The sequence below is a fragment of the Pyrgilauda ruficollis genome, unplaced genomic scaffold, assembly GCF_017590135.1.
Source record: "Pyrgilauda ruficollis isolate IOZ18807 unplaced genomic scaffold, ASM1759013v1 scaffold295, whole genome shotgun sequence".
Lineage (NCBI taxonomy): Eukaryota > Metazoa > Chordata > Aves > Passeriformes > Passeridae > Pyrgilauda > Pyrgilauda ruficollis.
The window spans coordinates 164005-180623 of NW_024524322.1; the positions used below are offsets into that span (position 1 = coordinate 164005).

Here is a 16619-nt window from a genome sequence, read left to right on the forward strand (position 1 = left end):
AGGGCTAGGGTTTAGGGTTGTTATTATTATGATTAGGGTTAGGCTTCACTGTTTGGTCAGGGTTATGGTTAGGATTTGGGTTTGCTCTTGATTTGGGCTTTTGTTTTTGCTTTAGTGTTATTTGGGTTTGCCTTACTATTCAGGTTTAGGGATTTTCTTAGGGTTATTGTTAGCATTGTCTTTAAGGGTAGATTTTGGGGAGGACTTAGTGTTTTGGGTTTTTTTAAATTAGGGGGTTTTTTTAGCTTTATAGTTATGTTTTGGATTTGGTTTTTGCTTATAGGTTAGTGTTGGGTTAGGGTATGAGCTAGGGGTTAGGGTTATAGTTAGGGTTCAGTGTTTGGTCAGGGTTATGGTTAGGATTTTGGTTTGCTCTTGGTCTGGGCTTTTGTTTTTGCTTAGTGTTATTTGGGTTTGGCTTATTATTCAGGTTTAGAGATTTTTGTTATGATTATTGTTGGCATTGTCTTTAGGGGGAGATTTTGGGGAAGACAGTGGGGGTTTTTTTATTAGGTTTTTTTAGCTTTATAGTTATATTTTGGATTTGCTTATAGGTTAATGTTGGGTTAGGGTTATGGTTAAGGTTATGATTGGGGTTAGGATTGATTGTTTGGTCAGGGTTATGGTTAAGATTTGGGTTTGCTTTTGATTTGGTCTTTTGTTTTAGCTTTATTTTTATTGCCTTGGGTTTGGAATAGGATTCTGGTTTGCGGTTTTGTTAGGATTTTCATTAGCATTATCTTTAGGGTTAGATTTTGGGTAAGACATGTTTTTTTTGATTAGGGTTTTTTTTTTAACTTTAGAGTTATGTTTTGTGCTTGGTTTCTGCTTACAGGTGAGTGTTGGGTTATGTTCAGGTTAGGGTTTTAGGGTTAGGGAATTCTTTTTAGGGTATTCAGGTCCTGTTTGTCCTGGCAGCTTTTGTCTTGGAGCAATCCTTGCACGTGTTGAGTTTTGGAGCTGACATTTAAATTTCTGCCATGAGCTCCTGTGGGAGAATTACTGATCTTTTCCATATGATGAAAACACTTAACCCCAGTGTTTCAGGTGCAGATTTGGGGCTGCCTATTGTATCTAATAACCAGCAGGACCTTTCTGTGCTGCCACCAGCCCTGGCACCACCTGGGCACCCCTTCCAGCACCCAGCCCTGCCTTTACATAACTGCCTCAGAGCCTCCTGACTTTTCCAGGCACCAGATTACGGCACATGGCTGCCAGGGTGACTCCTTAAGCCCTAAATCTGCTCCCTGCCCTTCCCTGAGGTAAGGCAGAGCATGAGGGTGGCAGGAGGTGTCACAGCAGGGTGACGCCGTGGTGACCGCACGGTGCCTGGGATCTGCACATTCAGCAGCAGGATCCTGATCCAGCACTGGGATCCTCGTGGTCAGCAGCAGCAGCTGCACCTTCAAGACCAGAATCTTCATATTCAGCACCAGGGTCTCTAAATTCAGCACCAACATTTTTATATTCAGCACCAGAATCTTTATATTCAGCACCAGCATTTTCATATTCAGCACCAAAATCTTTATATTCAGCACCAGCATTTTTATACTCAGCATCAGGATCTTCATATTCAGCACCAGAATCTTTATATTCAGCACCAGGGTCTCTAAATTCAGCACCAACATTTTTATATGCAGCACCAGTATTTTTATATTCAGCAGCAGAATCTTTATATTCAGCACCAGCATTTTCATATTCATCACCAGGGTCTTTATATTCAGCACCAGCATTTTCATATTCAGCACCAGGGTCTTTATATTCAGCACCAGCATTTTCATATTCTGTACCAGAGTCTTTATATGCAGCACCAGGGTTTTTAAATTCAGCACCAACATTTTTATATTCAGCACCAGCATTTTCATATACAGCACCAGAATCTTTATATTCAGCACCAGGGTCTTCATATTCAGCACCAGTATTTTTAAATTCAGCACCAACATTTTTATGTGCAGCACCAGTATTTTTATATTCAGCAGCAGAATCTTTATATTCAGCACCAGCATTTTCATATTCTGTACCAGAGTCTTTATATGCAGCACCAAGGTTTTTAAATTCAGCACCAATATTTTTATATTCAGCACCAGTATTTTCATATACAGCACCAGAATCTTTATACTCAGCACCAGCATTTTTATATTCAGCATCAGGATCTTCATATTCAGCACCAGGGTTTTTAAATTCAGCACCAACATTTTTATGTGCAGCACCAGTATTTTTATATTCAGCACCAGCATTTTCATATTCAGCACCAGAAACTTCATATTCAGCACCAGAATCTTTATATTCAGCACCAGCATTTTTATATTCAGCAAGAATCTTCATATTCAGCACCAGAATCTTTATATTCAGCACCAGGATTCCCAGCTCATGCTTCTCAGCACAGAGGGAACAGCTGGAATCCTTCCTCTGATCCATATTTTTCATATATTTCACATATTTTCATGTGTGCAGCAAAGTCCCTCTGGGGTTCTGCTGAAAACAGGGAGCACTACCCCCCACGATTTGCCTTGGCACCAATTTCCTGCCTTTTTGGCAAGAAAATAGCTGATCCAGGGACTGGGAATGCTCTCTCAGAATCCAGGTGGCCCTTGAACTTCAGGACACACATAAAAACCTCCACAATATACAAACAACAACAAAAAAAAACCCTTTAAAGCTGAAGAGAAGAGGTCAAGCTTCATGTGTAATTTAAAGCTAAAGAGAAAAGAACAGTCAAGCTTCATGTGGAATTTGGGAAACAATTTTTGCAGCTCCTGGGCTGAGAAGAACAGGCAAGCTTCACGTGGAATTTGGGAAACAATTTTTGCAGCTCCTGGGCTGCCCTGAGAGCTTTGGAATTCATTCCCAGTGGAGCAGGAGGGATGGAAACTCCAAGGGGAAATCACAGAGTTTATTTAACACACGTGTACATTTCAGATGTCCAAACCCTTGAGCGGAGCAGCAGCTTCCCAGAATTATCTGCTCAGCCAAATTCACCTGGCTCGAAAGTCAGGTGGGGGGAGGTTTTGGGGTTTCAGCTGAGCCTGTGGGACTGCTCAGGCAGCACAGTCACACCACAGTGAGACAGGTATAAAAATACAGCCCAGGGCTCCAGCAGCTCCTCAGCTAAAGACACTAAATCCTGTCCTGATCCTGATCAGACTGGATGCAGCCATTTTAAGCAACAGTTTAATTTAAGATCTCTTGGGTAGCTGAGCCCACGTCAACGTGCAGGTTGTCACAGCTTTGGTGCCAAAAGGCCACCTCAGCCACGGGGCACAAACCTGTTTTTCCCTGCAGAGGGTACAGAGGGACATTCATGGCTGCTTGGTGAGGTTTCCCTCCTGGCTGTGGCCGGGATGCTGCCCAGCTGAAGAGGGAGCCACGGGGAAGATCTGAGCAGCCCCAGGGAAGATCCAGGTGAGAGGAACACCCTCCATGCCCAGAGCCTGCTTGGGAACACCTGAGGGTGGGGAAGTTTAGTGGCATTTGGAATTTTCCTCCTTTCATGGCACTCATTAATTAATTAATTGCTGGATTTCTGCTAAGAAGTGAGAGGGTTTGATCCCTGTGCCAGGGTGTCCCTGCCCACAGCTCCTGTCCCAGGGCTCTGTGTCCTGGAGGAGCCAGGAGCTGCTGTTCCATGGGAAAAGCCTTTGAATTGATTTTATCCCTCCCTGCCAGAGGGATCACATCTCACCGAGGATGAAAACTCTGCAGTGAGGGTGAGGAGGCCATTTATATGCCTCACATCAGGATGCCAAAGAAATCTCTAATTGTAGCTAAAAGACAACTGCCACAGCCAAGGCTGAGATCTGCTAACCTCACTCATGGAATTCAGAGCTTAAAAATTGCAAACTGTAGTAGAAGAATTGTAGAATAAACACAGCCCAGTGATCAAGAAGCTCCACTGCCTGCCAGGCTGAGCCAGGTTGTCCCTGCCCACAGCTCCTGTCCCAGGGCTCTGTGTCCTGGAGGAGCCAGGAGCTGCTGTTCCATGGGAAAAGCCTTTGAATTGATTTTATCCCTCCCTGCCAGAGGGATCACATCTCACCGAGGATGAAAACTCTGCAGTGAGGGTGAGGAGGCCATTTATATGCCTCACATCAGGATGCCAAAGAAATCTCTAATTGTAGCTAAAAGACAACTGCCACAGCCAAGGCTGAGATCTGCTAACCTCACTCATGGAATTCAGAGCTTAAAAATTGCAAACTGACAAACTGTAGTAGAAGTATAAACACAGCCCAGTGATCAAGAAGCTCCACTGCACACCAGGAGCAGGCAGGGCTCTGTGCTCTGGGGGAGCCAGGAGCTGCCGTTCCATGGAAAAGCCTTTGAATCCATTGGGATGTGCCCTGGATAAGTGGGGAGGGGGCTGGGAAGGGTCAGACCTGCGTGTGGCACTGATTTGGGGATGTGTCCTCCCCTCTGGTGCTCTGCACAGCAGCCCAGCACTTCAGCTCCCCGAGCACCTCCACAGCCCTGGAGCCTTTCCAGCCCCACCACAGCCCTGGATTCAGCACCAGCTGTGCCACACTCACCCATCATCCATCCCAGAGAGAGGGGGAAATGTGGGAAATGTGTTTGTAGAGAATTCCCCAAGCCTGACAGAAGGCTCCCACATCTTTATGCAAACCGTGGGATAAGAAATGATGGCTTAGAAATGCCATGGAATGGGACAGACATTGCTGAGAGAGAAATGGAGCTAAAAGAAAAAGTTCAAATGGTGAAAATAAGACTAGATACTTTGGAGAAACAGAACTGTGAAAGATGCATTGTAGTAGGAGCCACGAGGGGTAATTTTTGATTATTGGTTTTAAGGCATTTTCAGCTTCGTGTGGCAAAAGTTGACAGGCCAAGAAATGCTTATAGTGTACTGTAATTAGGAAATAATTAGCTTCTGATTGTGATGGCGTGAATTGTAACATCTGTATTGTCCCACCCATCACATGGGACTGAAAATGGAATAAAAGTTTTTTTAAAATGCCTCTCAGGGATCTCACCTCTGGCTCAGAAAGGGGTTTAGTCCAACAGGGTGCCCCCCTGTGCCATGGGGGGCTGCTCCCTTCTGGGGGTGTCACAGCTCCAGACACCCCCGGGAGAGTTTGCAGGGGATGGACCCTGGGCTGTGCTGGAGGCTGGGAGGCAGCCGAGGCTCCCCAGCAGGATCAGGGACCCCGGAGCCCACCCAGCCCCTCTGTGCCTGCACAGGGCAGCGCCAGCCCCGAGCGTCCCCGCGGCCGCCCGGGAGCGGCTCCTGGCGCCGGGCAGGGCTCGCTGCCCCCCCGGGCCGGATGACAGATGCCTGCAGTGGAGGAGAACGTGCTGCAGCTCCCGCTGCCAGCCTGGATGCCTCCGACCCGGAGCTGCACTATGAGGAGGAGGAAGAGGAGGAGGAGGAGGAGGCATCATCAGGATCCTCGGAGCCCTCGGACACCAGCAGCATCTTCTCGGATGACTCGGTGTACCCCTGCTACGAGGTGTCCCCCGAGGCTGGCGGGGCTGGGCTCCTCAGTCTCTACCAGTGCTGTGCCAGGAATGATGCCAAGCTGGTGTGGGAGAGGCTGGAGCAGGGCGTGAGCCGCAGCGAGGCCACGGAGCTGGACATCAACGGGAGGGTGAGCGGCTGGGCAGGGCTGCACGGGGCTCCAGGCAAAGCCTGGGGCTGGGGGCTGCTAAAGAAATATAGAGAGGCCTGGCTGGGATGGATCCCCTGGATTGATCCAATCCTTGGAGCAGAATGAGGGATTTTCCAGGAGCAGGGAAAGCCTGAAGACTAGAGCAGGTGGGGCAGGAGGGTGGGATGGATCTCCTGGATTGATCCAAACCTTGGAGCAAAACAAGGATTTTCCAGGAGCAGGGAAAGCCTGAAAGCTGAGGGCTGCTAAAGCAGATGGGGTAGGAGGGTGGGAGAGGCCTGGGTGGGATGGGTCTCCTGGATTGATCCAATCCTTGGAGCAGAATGAGGGATTTTCCAGGAGCAGGGAAAGCCTGAAGACTAGAGCAGGTGGGGCAGGAGGGTGGGATGGATCTCCTGGATTGATCCAAACCTTGGAGCAAAACAAGGATTTTCCAGGAGCAGGGAAAGCCTGAAAGCTGAGGGCTGCTAAAGCAGATGGGGTAGGAGGGTGGGAGAGGCCTGGGTGGGATGGGTCTCCAGCACCAGAATCTTTATATTCAGCACCAGGGTCTTCATATTCAGCACCAGTATTTTTAAATTCAGCACCAACATTTTTATATGCAGCACCAGTATTTTTATATTCAGCACCAGCATTTTCATATACAGCACCAGAATCTTTATATTCAGCACCAGGGTCTTCATATTCAGCACCAGTATTTTTAAATTCAGCACCAACATTTTTATATTCAGCACCAGCATTTTCATATACAGCACCAGAATCTTTATATTCAGCACCAGGGTCTTCATATTCAGCACCAGTATTTTTAAATTCAGCACCAACATTTTTATATTCAGCACCAGCATTTTCATATACAGCACCAGAATCTTTATATTCAGCACCAGGGTCTTCATATTCAGCACCAGTATTTTTAAATTCAGCACCAACATTTTTATATTCAGCACCAGCATTTTCATATACAGCACCAGAATCTTTATATTCAGCACCAGGGTCTTCATATTCAGCACCAGTATTTTTAAATTCAGCACCAACATTTTTATATGCAGCACCAGTATTTTTATATTCAGCAGCAGAATCTTTATATTCAGCACCAGCATTTTCATATTCTGTACCAGAGTCTTTATATGCAGCACCAAGGTTTTTAAATTCAGCACCAATATTTTTATATTCAGCACCAGTATTTTCATATACAGCACCAGAATCTTTATACTCAGCACCAGCATTTTTATATTCAGCATCAGGATCTTCATATTCAGCACCAGGGTTTTTAAATTCAGCACCAACATTTTTATGTGCAGCACCAGTATTTTTATATTCAGCACCAGCATTTTCATATTCAGCACCAGAAACTTCATATTCAGCACCAGAATCTTTATATTCAGCACCAGGATTCCCAGCTCATGCTTCTCAGCACAGAGGGAACAGCTGGAATCCTTCCTCTGATCCATATTTTTCATATATTTCACATATTTTCATGTGTGCAGCAAAGTCCCTCTGGGGTTCTGCTGAAAACAGGGAGCACTACCCCCCACGATTTGCCTTGGCACCAATTTCCTGCCTTTTTGGCAAGAAAATAGCTGATCCAGGGACTGGGAATGCTCTCTCAGAATCCAGGTGGCCCTTGAACTTCAGGACACACATAAAAACCTCCACAATATACAAACAACAACAAAAAAAAACCCTTTAAAGCTGAAGAGAAGAGGTCAAGCTTCATGTGTAATTTAAAGCTAAAGAGAAAAGAACAGTCAAGCTTCATGTGGAATTTGGGAAACAATTTTTGCAGCTCCTGGGCTGAGGCTGCCCTGAGAGCTTTGGAATTCATTCCCAGTGGAGCAGGAGGGATGGAAACTCGAAGGGGAAATCACAGAGTTTATTTAACACACGTGTACATTTCAGATGTCCAAACCCTTGAGCGGAGCAGCAGCTTCCCAGAATTATCTGCTCAGCCAAATTCACCTGGCTCGAAAGTCAGGTGGGGGGAGGTTTTGGGGTTTCAGCTGAGCCTGTGGGACTGCTCAGGCAGCACAGTCACACCACAGTGAGACAGGTATAAAAATACAGCCCAGGGCTCCAGCAGCTCCTCAGCTAAAGACACTAAATCCTGTCCTGATCCTGATCAGACTGGATGCAGCCATTTTAAGCAACAGTTTAATTTAAGATCTCTTGGGTAGCTGAGCCCACGTCAACGTGCAGGTTGTCACAGCTTTGGTGCCAAAAGGCCACCTCAGCCACGGGGCACAAACCTGTTTTTCCCTGCAGAGGGTACAGAGGGACATTCATGGCTGCTTGGTGAGGTTTCCCTCCTGGCTGTGGCCGGGATGCTGCCCAGCTGAAGAGGGAGCCACGGGGAAGATCTGAGCAGCCCCAGGGAAGATCCAGGTGAGAGGAACACCCTCCATGCCCAGAGCCTGCTTGGGAACACCTGAGGGTGGGGAAGTTTAGTGGCATTTGGAATTTTCCTCCTTTCATGGCACTCATTAATTAATTAATTGCTGGATTTCTGCTAAGAAGTGAGAGGGTTTGATCCCTCTGCCAGGCTGAGCCAGGTTGTCCCTGCCCACAGCTCCTGTCCCAGGGCTCTGTGTCCTGGAGGAGCCAGGAGCTGCTGTTCCATGGGAAAAGCCTTTGAATTGATTTTATCCCTCCCTGCCAGAGGGATCACATCTCACCGAGGATGAAAACTCTGCAGTGAGGGTGAGGAGGCCATTTATATGCCTCACATCAGGATGCCAAAGAAATCTCTAATTGTAGCTAAAAGACAACTGCCACAGCCAAGGCTGAGATCTGCTAACCTCACTCATGGAATTCAGAGCTTAAAAATTACAAACTGTAGTAGAAGTATAAACACAGCCCAGTGATCAAGAAGCTCCACTGCACACCAGGAGCAGGCAGGGCTCTGTGCTCTGGGGGAGCCAGGAGCTGCCGTTCCATGGAAAAGCCTTTGAATCCATTGGGATGTGCCCTGGATAAGTGGGGAGGGGGCTGGGAAGGGTCAGACCTGCGTGTGGCACTGATTTGGGGATGTGTCCTCCCCTCTGGTGCTCTGCACAGCAGCCCAGCACTTCAGCTCCCTGAGCACCTCCACAGCCCTGGAGATTTTCCAGCCCCACCACAGCCCTGGATTCAGCACCAGCTGTGCCACACTCACCCATCATCCATCCCAGAGAGAGGGGGAAATGTGGGAAATGTGTTTGTAGAGAATTCCCCAAGCCTGACAGAAGGCTCCCACATCTTTATGCAAACCGTGGGATAAGAAATGATGGCTTAGCAATGCCATGGAATGGGACAGACATTGCTGAGAGAGAAATGGAGCTAAAAAAAAAGGTTCAAATGGTGAAAATAAGACTAGATACTTTGGAGAAACAGAACTGTGAAAGATGCATTGTAGTAGGAGCCACGAGGGGTAATTTTTGATTATTGGTTTTAAGGCATTTTCAGCTTCGTGTGGCAAAAGTTGACAGGCCAAGAAATGCTTATAGTGTACTGTAATTAGGAAATAATTAGCTTCTGATTGTGATGGCGTGAATTGTAACATCTGTATTGTCCCACCCATCACATGGGACTGAAAATGGAATAAAAGTTTTTTTAAAATGCCTCTCAGGGATCTCACCTCTGGCTCAGAAAGGGGTTTAGTCCAACAGGGTGCCCCCCTGTGCCATGGGGGGCTGCTCCCTTCTGGGGGTGTCACAGCTCCAGACACCCCCGGGAGCGTTTGCAGGGGATGGACCCTGGGCTGTGCTGGAGGCTGGGAGGCAGCCGAGGCTCCCCAGCAGGATCAGGGACCCCGGAGCCCACCCAGCCCCTCTGTGCCTGCACAGGGCAGCGCCAGCCCCGAGCGTCCCCGCGGCCGCCCGGGAGCGGCTCCTGGCGCCGGGCAGGGCTCGCTGCCCCCCCGGGCCGGATGACAGATGCCTGCAGTGGAGGAGAACGTGCTGCAGCTCCCGCTGCCAGCCTGGATGCCTCCGACCCGGAGCTGCACTATGAGGAGGAGGAAGAGGAGGAGGAGGAGGCATCATCAGGATCCTCGGAGCTCTCGGACACCAGCAGCATCTTCTCGGATGACTCGGTGTACCCCTGCTACGAGGTGTCCCCCGAGGCTGGCGGGGCTGGGCTCCTCAGTCTCTACCAGTGCTGTGCCAGGAATGATGCCAAGCTGGTGTGGGAGAGGCTGGAGCGGGGCGTGAGCCGCAGCGAGGCCACGGAGCTGGACATCAACGGGAGGGTGAGCGGCTGGGCAGGGCTGCACGGGGCTCCAGGCAAAGCCTGGGGCTGGGGGCTGCTAAAGAAATATAGAGAGGCCTGGCTGGGATGGATCCCCTGGATTGATCCAATCCTTGGAGCAGAATGAGGGATTTTCCAGGAGCAGGGAAAGCCTGAAGACTAGAGCAGGTGGGGCAGGAGGGTGGGATGGATCTCCTGGATTGATCCAAACCTTGGAGCAAAACAAGGATTTTCCAGGAGCAGGGAAAGCCTGAAAGCTGAGGGCTGCTAAAGCAGATGGGGTAGGAGGGTGGGAGAGGCCTGGGTGGGATGGGTCTCCTGGATTGATCCAATCCTTGGAACAGACCAAGGATTTTCCAGGAGCAGGCAAATCCTGAAGGTTGGGGCTTGCTCGAGCAGGTGGGGCAGGAGGGTGGGATGGATCTCCTGGATTGATCCAATCCTTGGAGCAGAATGAGGGATTTCCAGGAGAAGGGAAAGCCTGAAGACTAGAGCAGGTGGGGCAGGAGGGTGGAATGGGTGGGATGGATCTCCTGGATTGATCCAAACCTTGGAGCAGAACAAGGGACTTCCAGGAGTAGGGAAAGCCTGAAGACTAGAGCAGGTGGGGCAGGATGATGGGACGGGTGGGATGGATCTCCTGGATTGGTCCAATCCTTGGAGCAGGAGGGTTTTTCAGGAGCAGGCAAATCCTGAAGGTTGGGGCTTGCTAAAGCAGGTGGGGCAGGGGGGTGGGATGGATCTCCTGGGATTGATCCAATCCTTGGAGCAGAACCTTCTCTGCCCTCCCATCCTGCTCCAGCCTGGTTTGGGTGGGGGGCCAGTCTGGAATGGCCGGGGGAGCACCGTGGTGCTGAGTGCTGTTCCCTCTCCAGAACGCGCTGATGGTCGCCTGCTCCAAGGGCTTCGTGGACATCGTGCTACTGCTGCAGAAGTGTCCCTACATCAACATCAACCAGCAGGACAACGATGGCAACACGGCCCTCATGATGGCTGCCCAGGCAGGTCAGCACTGAGCCCAGCCCTGGCACAGGTGGCACCCTCAGGAAGGGATGTGACCCCCTGTGCTTCCCCCAAAAACCCCAAAAGGTTTTTTTCTGTGGTGAAAGCCGTGCTCCCAAGGTGACATCAGCTAAATTTGTTGTTCACCTCAGCTGTGCTTTAAAAATGATGAGAAAATGGAGATTCTTGCAGTGGTGCTGGGTCGAGGGGCAGAGCTGGGCTGGAGCTGCCCCTTGTGCCCCAGGAATCACAGGGATTTACCTGGCAAAAGGCTCCAAACCCAAACCTCCAGTCTGGGTCCCTTCCCCTGATTTACCAGGAGGGGAAGGAGAAGGGTCCCAAAGTGGGGATCACCCTCAATTCCCATTGTATCCTTGCTAGAATTCATCATTTTCTGGGGTTTTTTTCCATTTTTGGACTCTTTCCTGTGTTCTCCACTAAAGCAGTTGGTTCATCATCGCTGCTCACTCCATGCCCAACCCAAAATAAACCCAAAACAAAATAAACCCAAACCCTTTCAATCCTGACCCCTTCAATCTTCCACACCTGCACCCTGTTGCTTTAAGTTTTTTTAAATTTTCTGATGTTTACATTTTTATAGCAAACTTTCTCGCACACTTTATGTAAATAACTTGTTGTTTTGTATTTTTGTTTGTAGAGGAGGAGAAATTTGATAGGCTGTTGGTTTGTCCAGTGTCGTTGGAGAGGTGGCACTTTCCCCCTTCAATCCACTGTCACTTTTAGAAACCTATAAATGTTAGAGTCAGAAATTAAAAAGCCCTTTTACCTTGAAAAGAGCAGCGTGTCCATGTAATATTATTTTGTATAGTGACAGCACCCTCACGGAATGCAGCTGCTGAATTCTCTGTCCAGCCCAGCCATGGTCGCTGGTGGCTGTGGGGACTCTAACACAGCTTTTCTCTGGCTCTTAAGGACACATCACCATTGTCAACTATCTCCTGAATTACTACCCTGCCCTGGAGGTGGATCAGAGGGACCCGCGGGGGCTGACAGCGCTGATGAAGGCGGCGGTGCAGGGGCAGCAGGACTGCGTCACCGCCCTGCTCCTGGCAGGTGAGCGACCCCAGAGACCCCGCGTGTGCTGGTCTCCGTGTTGGTGAGGATGAGAGTTTGAAAAGAAAGTCTCACAGATATGTATGTGTGCTTGTCACGATCCGTCCTCACAAACGGGGCTCGCGATGTTTTACTGACCTCAGGGTGCAAAAACCGACACCACAAAGGGGGTTTGCAGTGGTAAGAACAAATGTACCTTTATTGAACGACCTCAGCAAAATGCCTTAGAGAGGGGGGAGTGAGGAAAAGGGGAAAGAATAAGGAAAAAAAAGGGGGAAAGACAGGAAGGTACATAGCTACCAAACATGGAACGACGTGGTCCTTTGAAGTCCAGTGGACGGAACCTGTCGTGTTCACGTCAGGGGAGATATCAAAACCCCTAGCTAACTCAGGGGGTTTTATTATTGAAATTATGAAGGAGGAGAACAGATACAATAGTCCATGTTCTCAGCAATGGGTGAGAACCATTGTCTTCTTGTCCAGTGGTCGGCAAACATCTCGCTTTGGTCAGCGTGCCTTCCCCCGGGTCAGGGCTTTCAGTCTCAGTCCTTGGCAGGGGGAGCGTTTCCATGTTGGGGTCTCAGGTCTCAGTCCTTGAGGGAGAGGCTTCTCCCATCTCAGTCTGTCTGTCACGGTGGTTCTACAGTAGAGGAAGGGTCTTCTGAGGGGACCACCAAAAGGTCATTCCAGAGAAAAATCCAGCCAAGTCGGGAGGTGGGGAAATTCCAGAGCCGGTGCTGCGAAGCGATGCAGGCGAAGAAGGGCAAAGTGCCCCCCTTCTTCTTTCAGTAAGTTCAGTGCTCCTTGTGGCATGGCAAACACACCTGCAGACAGTGATTTGGCAAGCCACAAGCTGTGCTCAGGCTCCCGGGTCTTGGTGGACAAGCAAGTCCACCCGGATTCCAGAACAGGATCCTTCTTTTTCCCCGGTGGTCCCGGTTTCTGTCCTTTTCACAACAATCGTGAGGCAAAATGAGAGGAATTTCGGACAGAGACTTGCAACGCTTGGCAGAAAGATTTTTTTGAATGTAGAATCTGAAGAAGGACTAGAGATGGAAGGAAGTTTTGATATAGAAGAAAAGAATTGCTGAGCCAGTCTTACTGGACAACCAAGGAGGAAAAGGGTTGTTAGTTAGAAGGGGTTTTATGGCTTAGGACAAAGGATAAACCCACCTCAGACAAGAAGATATTTTTACCAAGCAGAAAGATAGCACAGGCAAACAAGTCAGCAGATGTTGTAAGTAGAAAAAAGGTCTCCGAATTTTCCACTGCAAGAAAACTAAAATACAACTTCTAGCTTAAACTGTAATGAACTAACTTTTAGTGATTGGGGAATAGTAACACGAATGTGGTAATTATAGTAGTTATGATAGGCTATGGGTAAAAGTTAAGGTATAGATTGGTTCTTCTCTATTAAGATGCTCAGCAAAGAAAATTATATAATGCACTGCATTATATAATTGTATAATTATATAATTGCAAATTATATATTAAATTAATTATATATAATTGCAAATTATATAATGCATTGTAACCAAAATGAAGGGATCTCCAGGCCTGCCTGCAGCTGGAGCTGACAGCTGTAGGCACAGGCTCTGTCACCCACCATCCTGGGCTGCTGTAACCTCTTGGATACAATAAACTGCATTTGGAAGAGCTGCCTGGAGCCCCACATCTCTCATTCAGGCTCTTACTCCCCGAACAGAGAGACACACATAGTTCTGTCCCAGCATTTTCCTGGGAAGCTGTGAGAAAGCTCAGAGAAGAGAGTGAGGAACAATTCTTATCTCCACGTGCTGCTCCTGTTGTTGTGCACACGCGGAATGTGTTATGGAGATTGTTTACCAAAGGGTGGTTTCTTAATTGGACAGTGGATGGTGTTTGGATTGATTGATTGACCAATTAGGTTAAAGCTGTATCAGTCTGTAAGGGTTACTGAAGAGTTTCTTATTAAGAGTTTTTTATTAAGAGTTACTTATTAAGAGTTTCTTAATAGTATGGTATAATGTAATAGAGCATAATAAAGCAATTGATCAGCCTTCTGCAATCAGGGAGTCAATGCTAATTATTCCCCGCTCAGGGGACCATTGCCACAATACCTGGGGGTTCCTGGGGAAGGGTGGCACTGCTGCTCAGGGTGGCACTGCCACTCAGAGTGGGACAATGTAGTGATGATGCCTTGGAGAGGCTGCCTAGAACAGAGGCTAGACAAGGTCAGAGGACAAGGAACAGACAAAGGTCAAGGATAAAGAATAAAGTGAGTATCTATTCAAGGCCTTCAATTTACAATTTCTATTACAAATAGAAACAATTTGGGCAGTCAGAAGCCTCCCAGGAGCTACACCCAAGATGGATGATGAGTTTTTCAGACAGATAGAAGTTTGGTCCATTTACATATCAAGAGTTAATCTTCCAGTTACCTTCGGGTAATGAACTCATTCATTACCTTCATTACCTTTGGGTAACAAACCCATATTCCCCCAGTTTGCAGCCCCTCAATTCACTTTTGTTTATACTTTTTGGGGCCTGAAGCTGTAGGATGTCCTTGGATCTCGGGTCTAGAGGAATTGTTTTGTCAAACCGAAGTGTGAAGACAGTAACTTACACTTTATATGGAGTTTAGAGTTTACACTTTATATGGAGTTTAGAGTTATGCACTAATGCAGAACATTATTTGAAAAACATCAAATCTAAACTCCTGAGGCATCACGGCACTCTCTGCTGCCCCCAGGAGCTGACCTGCAGGCTGTGGATGCCGTCAAGGGGAAGACAGCCAGGGAATGGGCGACTTTCACCGGCCGCTTCGAGACCACCGTGCGCATCCGGAGCCTCCTGCGGCGCCCGCGCGCCGAGCAGTTTGCAGCGCAGTACCAGCCCGAGTGGCCAGCGCTGGCCCAGCTGGTGGCCAAAGCCCTGAGCCCCAAATCCAGGAGCAAGAGGCTCTCGGAGAAGATCCGCTCCATTTTCACCTTCAACATCCCCCGCAACCCCGAGGAGGACGGCGTGCTGGACCACATGGTGAGGATGACCACGGCGCTCGCCAGCCCTTTCGTGGCCACCGCTTGCCAAACCGTGTGCCCCGACAGCCCGCCCGAGGTGGGCAAGCGCAGGCTGTCGGTGCCGGAGATCCTCGGGCAGCACGTGCCAGACCCAGAGGAGGAATCAGAAATGTCCTCCAGGCCCAGCACGGGGGGATCCTCCTGCAATGGCCAGGCCGTGGCCGAGCTCCGGCCGCCGCCGCGGCCACCGCCCAGCCGGCTGCTGAGCTTCCTGCCGCTGTGGCTGCGCCGGGGCAACAGCGTCTGCCCCGGGGAGCCCGTCCCCAAAATCAAAGTCAGCAAAGCCTCTGGCTCGGCCGCCGGGGAGAGGAAGCCACGTGTGAAGGACAAGCACCTGCTGCAGCTGCCCCAGTGGAGGTACAAGGTGCTGAAGGAGGAGAGGAAAGCGGCCGAGGAGGCCAAGACGGGGGAGAAGAAGAAGAAGAAGAAAAAGAAAGGATAAGGCGGGAGGTGTCGGGGTGGGGACAAGGTTCTTGCTGTCCCCTTGGATTTGCTGAGTTCTCTGACACGGGAGGGGGGTTTTGTTCCCGGTGGATGGGAATTGAATATCCCCAAGGGTTCTCAGGCCCCTGCCTGGCCTCTGGTCCTCTCCACCCCAAGGGTGGCCACCCTAGCGTGGGACATGTCGTGCTGGGCACTGATATCCTGAGACCCTGAAGCTCCAGGAATGCCAGGGAGCAGGACTGTGGCACAAGCCCTTCCTATTTTTCCCTTTTTTTTCCTTCTTTTTTTTTTCTTTTGCCTCTGATTTTCCTAAGTTCTCGATTCCGCGGCGTGCGTCGGAATGTGGCTGAGCAAATTAAAATGGAAGTGGTTGCCATGTTAACAGGATTGATTCCATGAATAAAGCTCAGGGTTGCTGTGGGGCTGGCAGGAATGCTCCCCCGTTGATGCCAGTGTCCCCTGGCCGCCCTGTCACCTCCTCAGTGACATTCCCCACTCCTGGGTGTTCCTGGGTGCTGGATGGACACACCAAGGCTCAGCACAGGGAGCAGCTCCGTGCTGTGGAAGGAGGACCAGCTGCAGGCACAGGCTGGAAATGCTTGGGATGCTCATGGGCTCCATCCCAGCCGCTCTCAGAGCTCCAACACTGCCGAGCAGCAGCAGCAGGGCCCTGGTGTTCCCAGATTTCCAGATCCCCCCAAACCCAGCTCCACCCCAGGGTGCAGGAACTGGCTGGGCTGCTGGCTCCTGCAGCGTGGGCAGAGTTTGACTCCAGGACTCCAGAGCAAAGATAATTCTTGTCCAGCTGTGCAGCCCCCTCCCTTCATCACCCCCTTTTTTGCAAGGGACAGGAGTCCACGCTCCCCCTTTGAGGCTGCAGCTCTGCCCTTTTGGGGCACCGGGAGGTTTGGGCTGCTCTGAGGGAAGGAGCCGCAGCCTCCCCGCGTGTTCTCCTCCATGCCCTGGCTCGCTCGGACTCCTCGCACGTGTCTGCCCTCCTTGGCAGCTCCCTGCCGCTCGCAGCTGAGCCGGGGGAGGGCGGCACATGGAGCAGTCGTGCCATCAGCCATGCCACCAGCCTTGCCATCAGCCGTGCCATCAGCCCTGCCAGCAGCCGTGCCACCAGCCATGCCACCAGCCCTGCCGGCAGCCGTGCCAGCAGCCGTGCTATCATCCGTGCACCAGCCGTGCCACCAGC

General features: G+C 49.9%; 1 protein-coding gene across 1 annotated transcript; it reads left to right on the forward strand.

The window, feature by feature from the left end:
- Positions 1–9792: 9792 nt before the first annotated feature.
- On the forward strand, positions 9793–15419 carry ANKRD33 (ankyrin repeat domain 33). The gene is made up of 4 exons (XM_041472655.1): positions 9793–9843; positions 10718–10847; positions 11778–11918; positions 14650–15419. The coding sequence occupies exons 2-4, from the start codon at positions 10727–10729 to the stop codon at positions 15417–15419; spliced, it is 1032 nt and encodes a 343-aa protein (XP_041328589.1). The 5' UTR covers positions 9793–9843; positions 10718–10726.
- The last annotated feature ends 1200 nt before the right edge of the window (positions 15420–16619 follow it).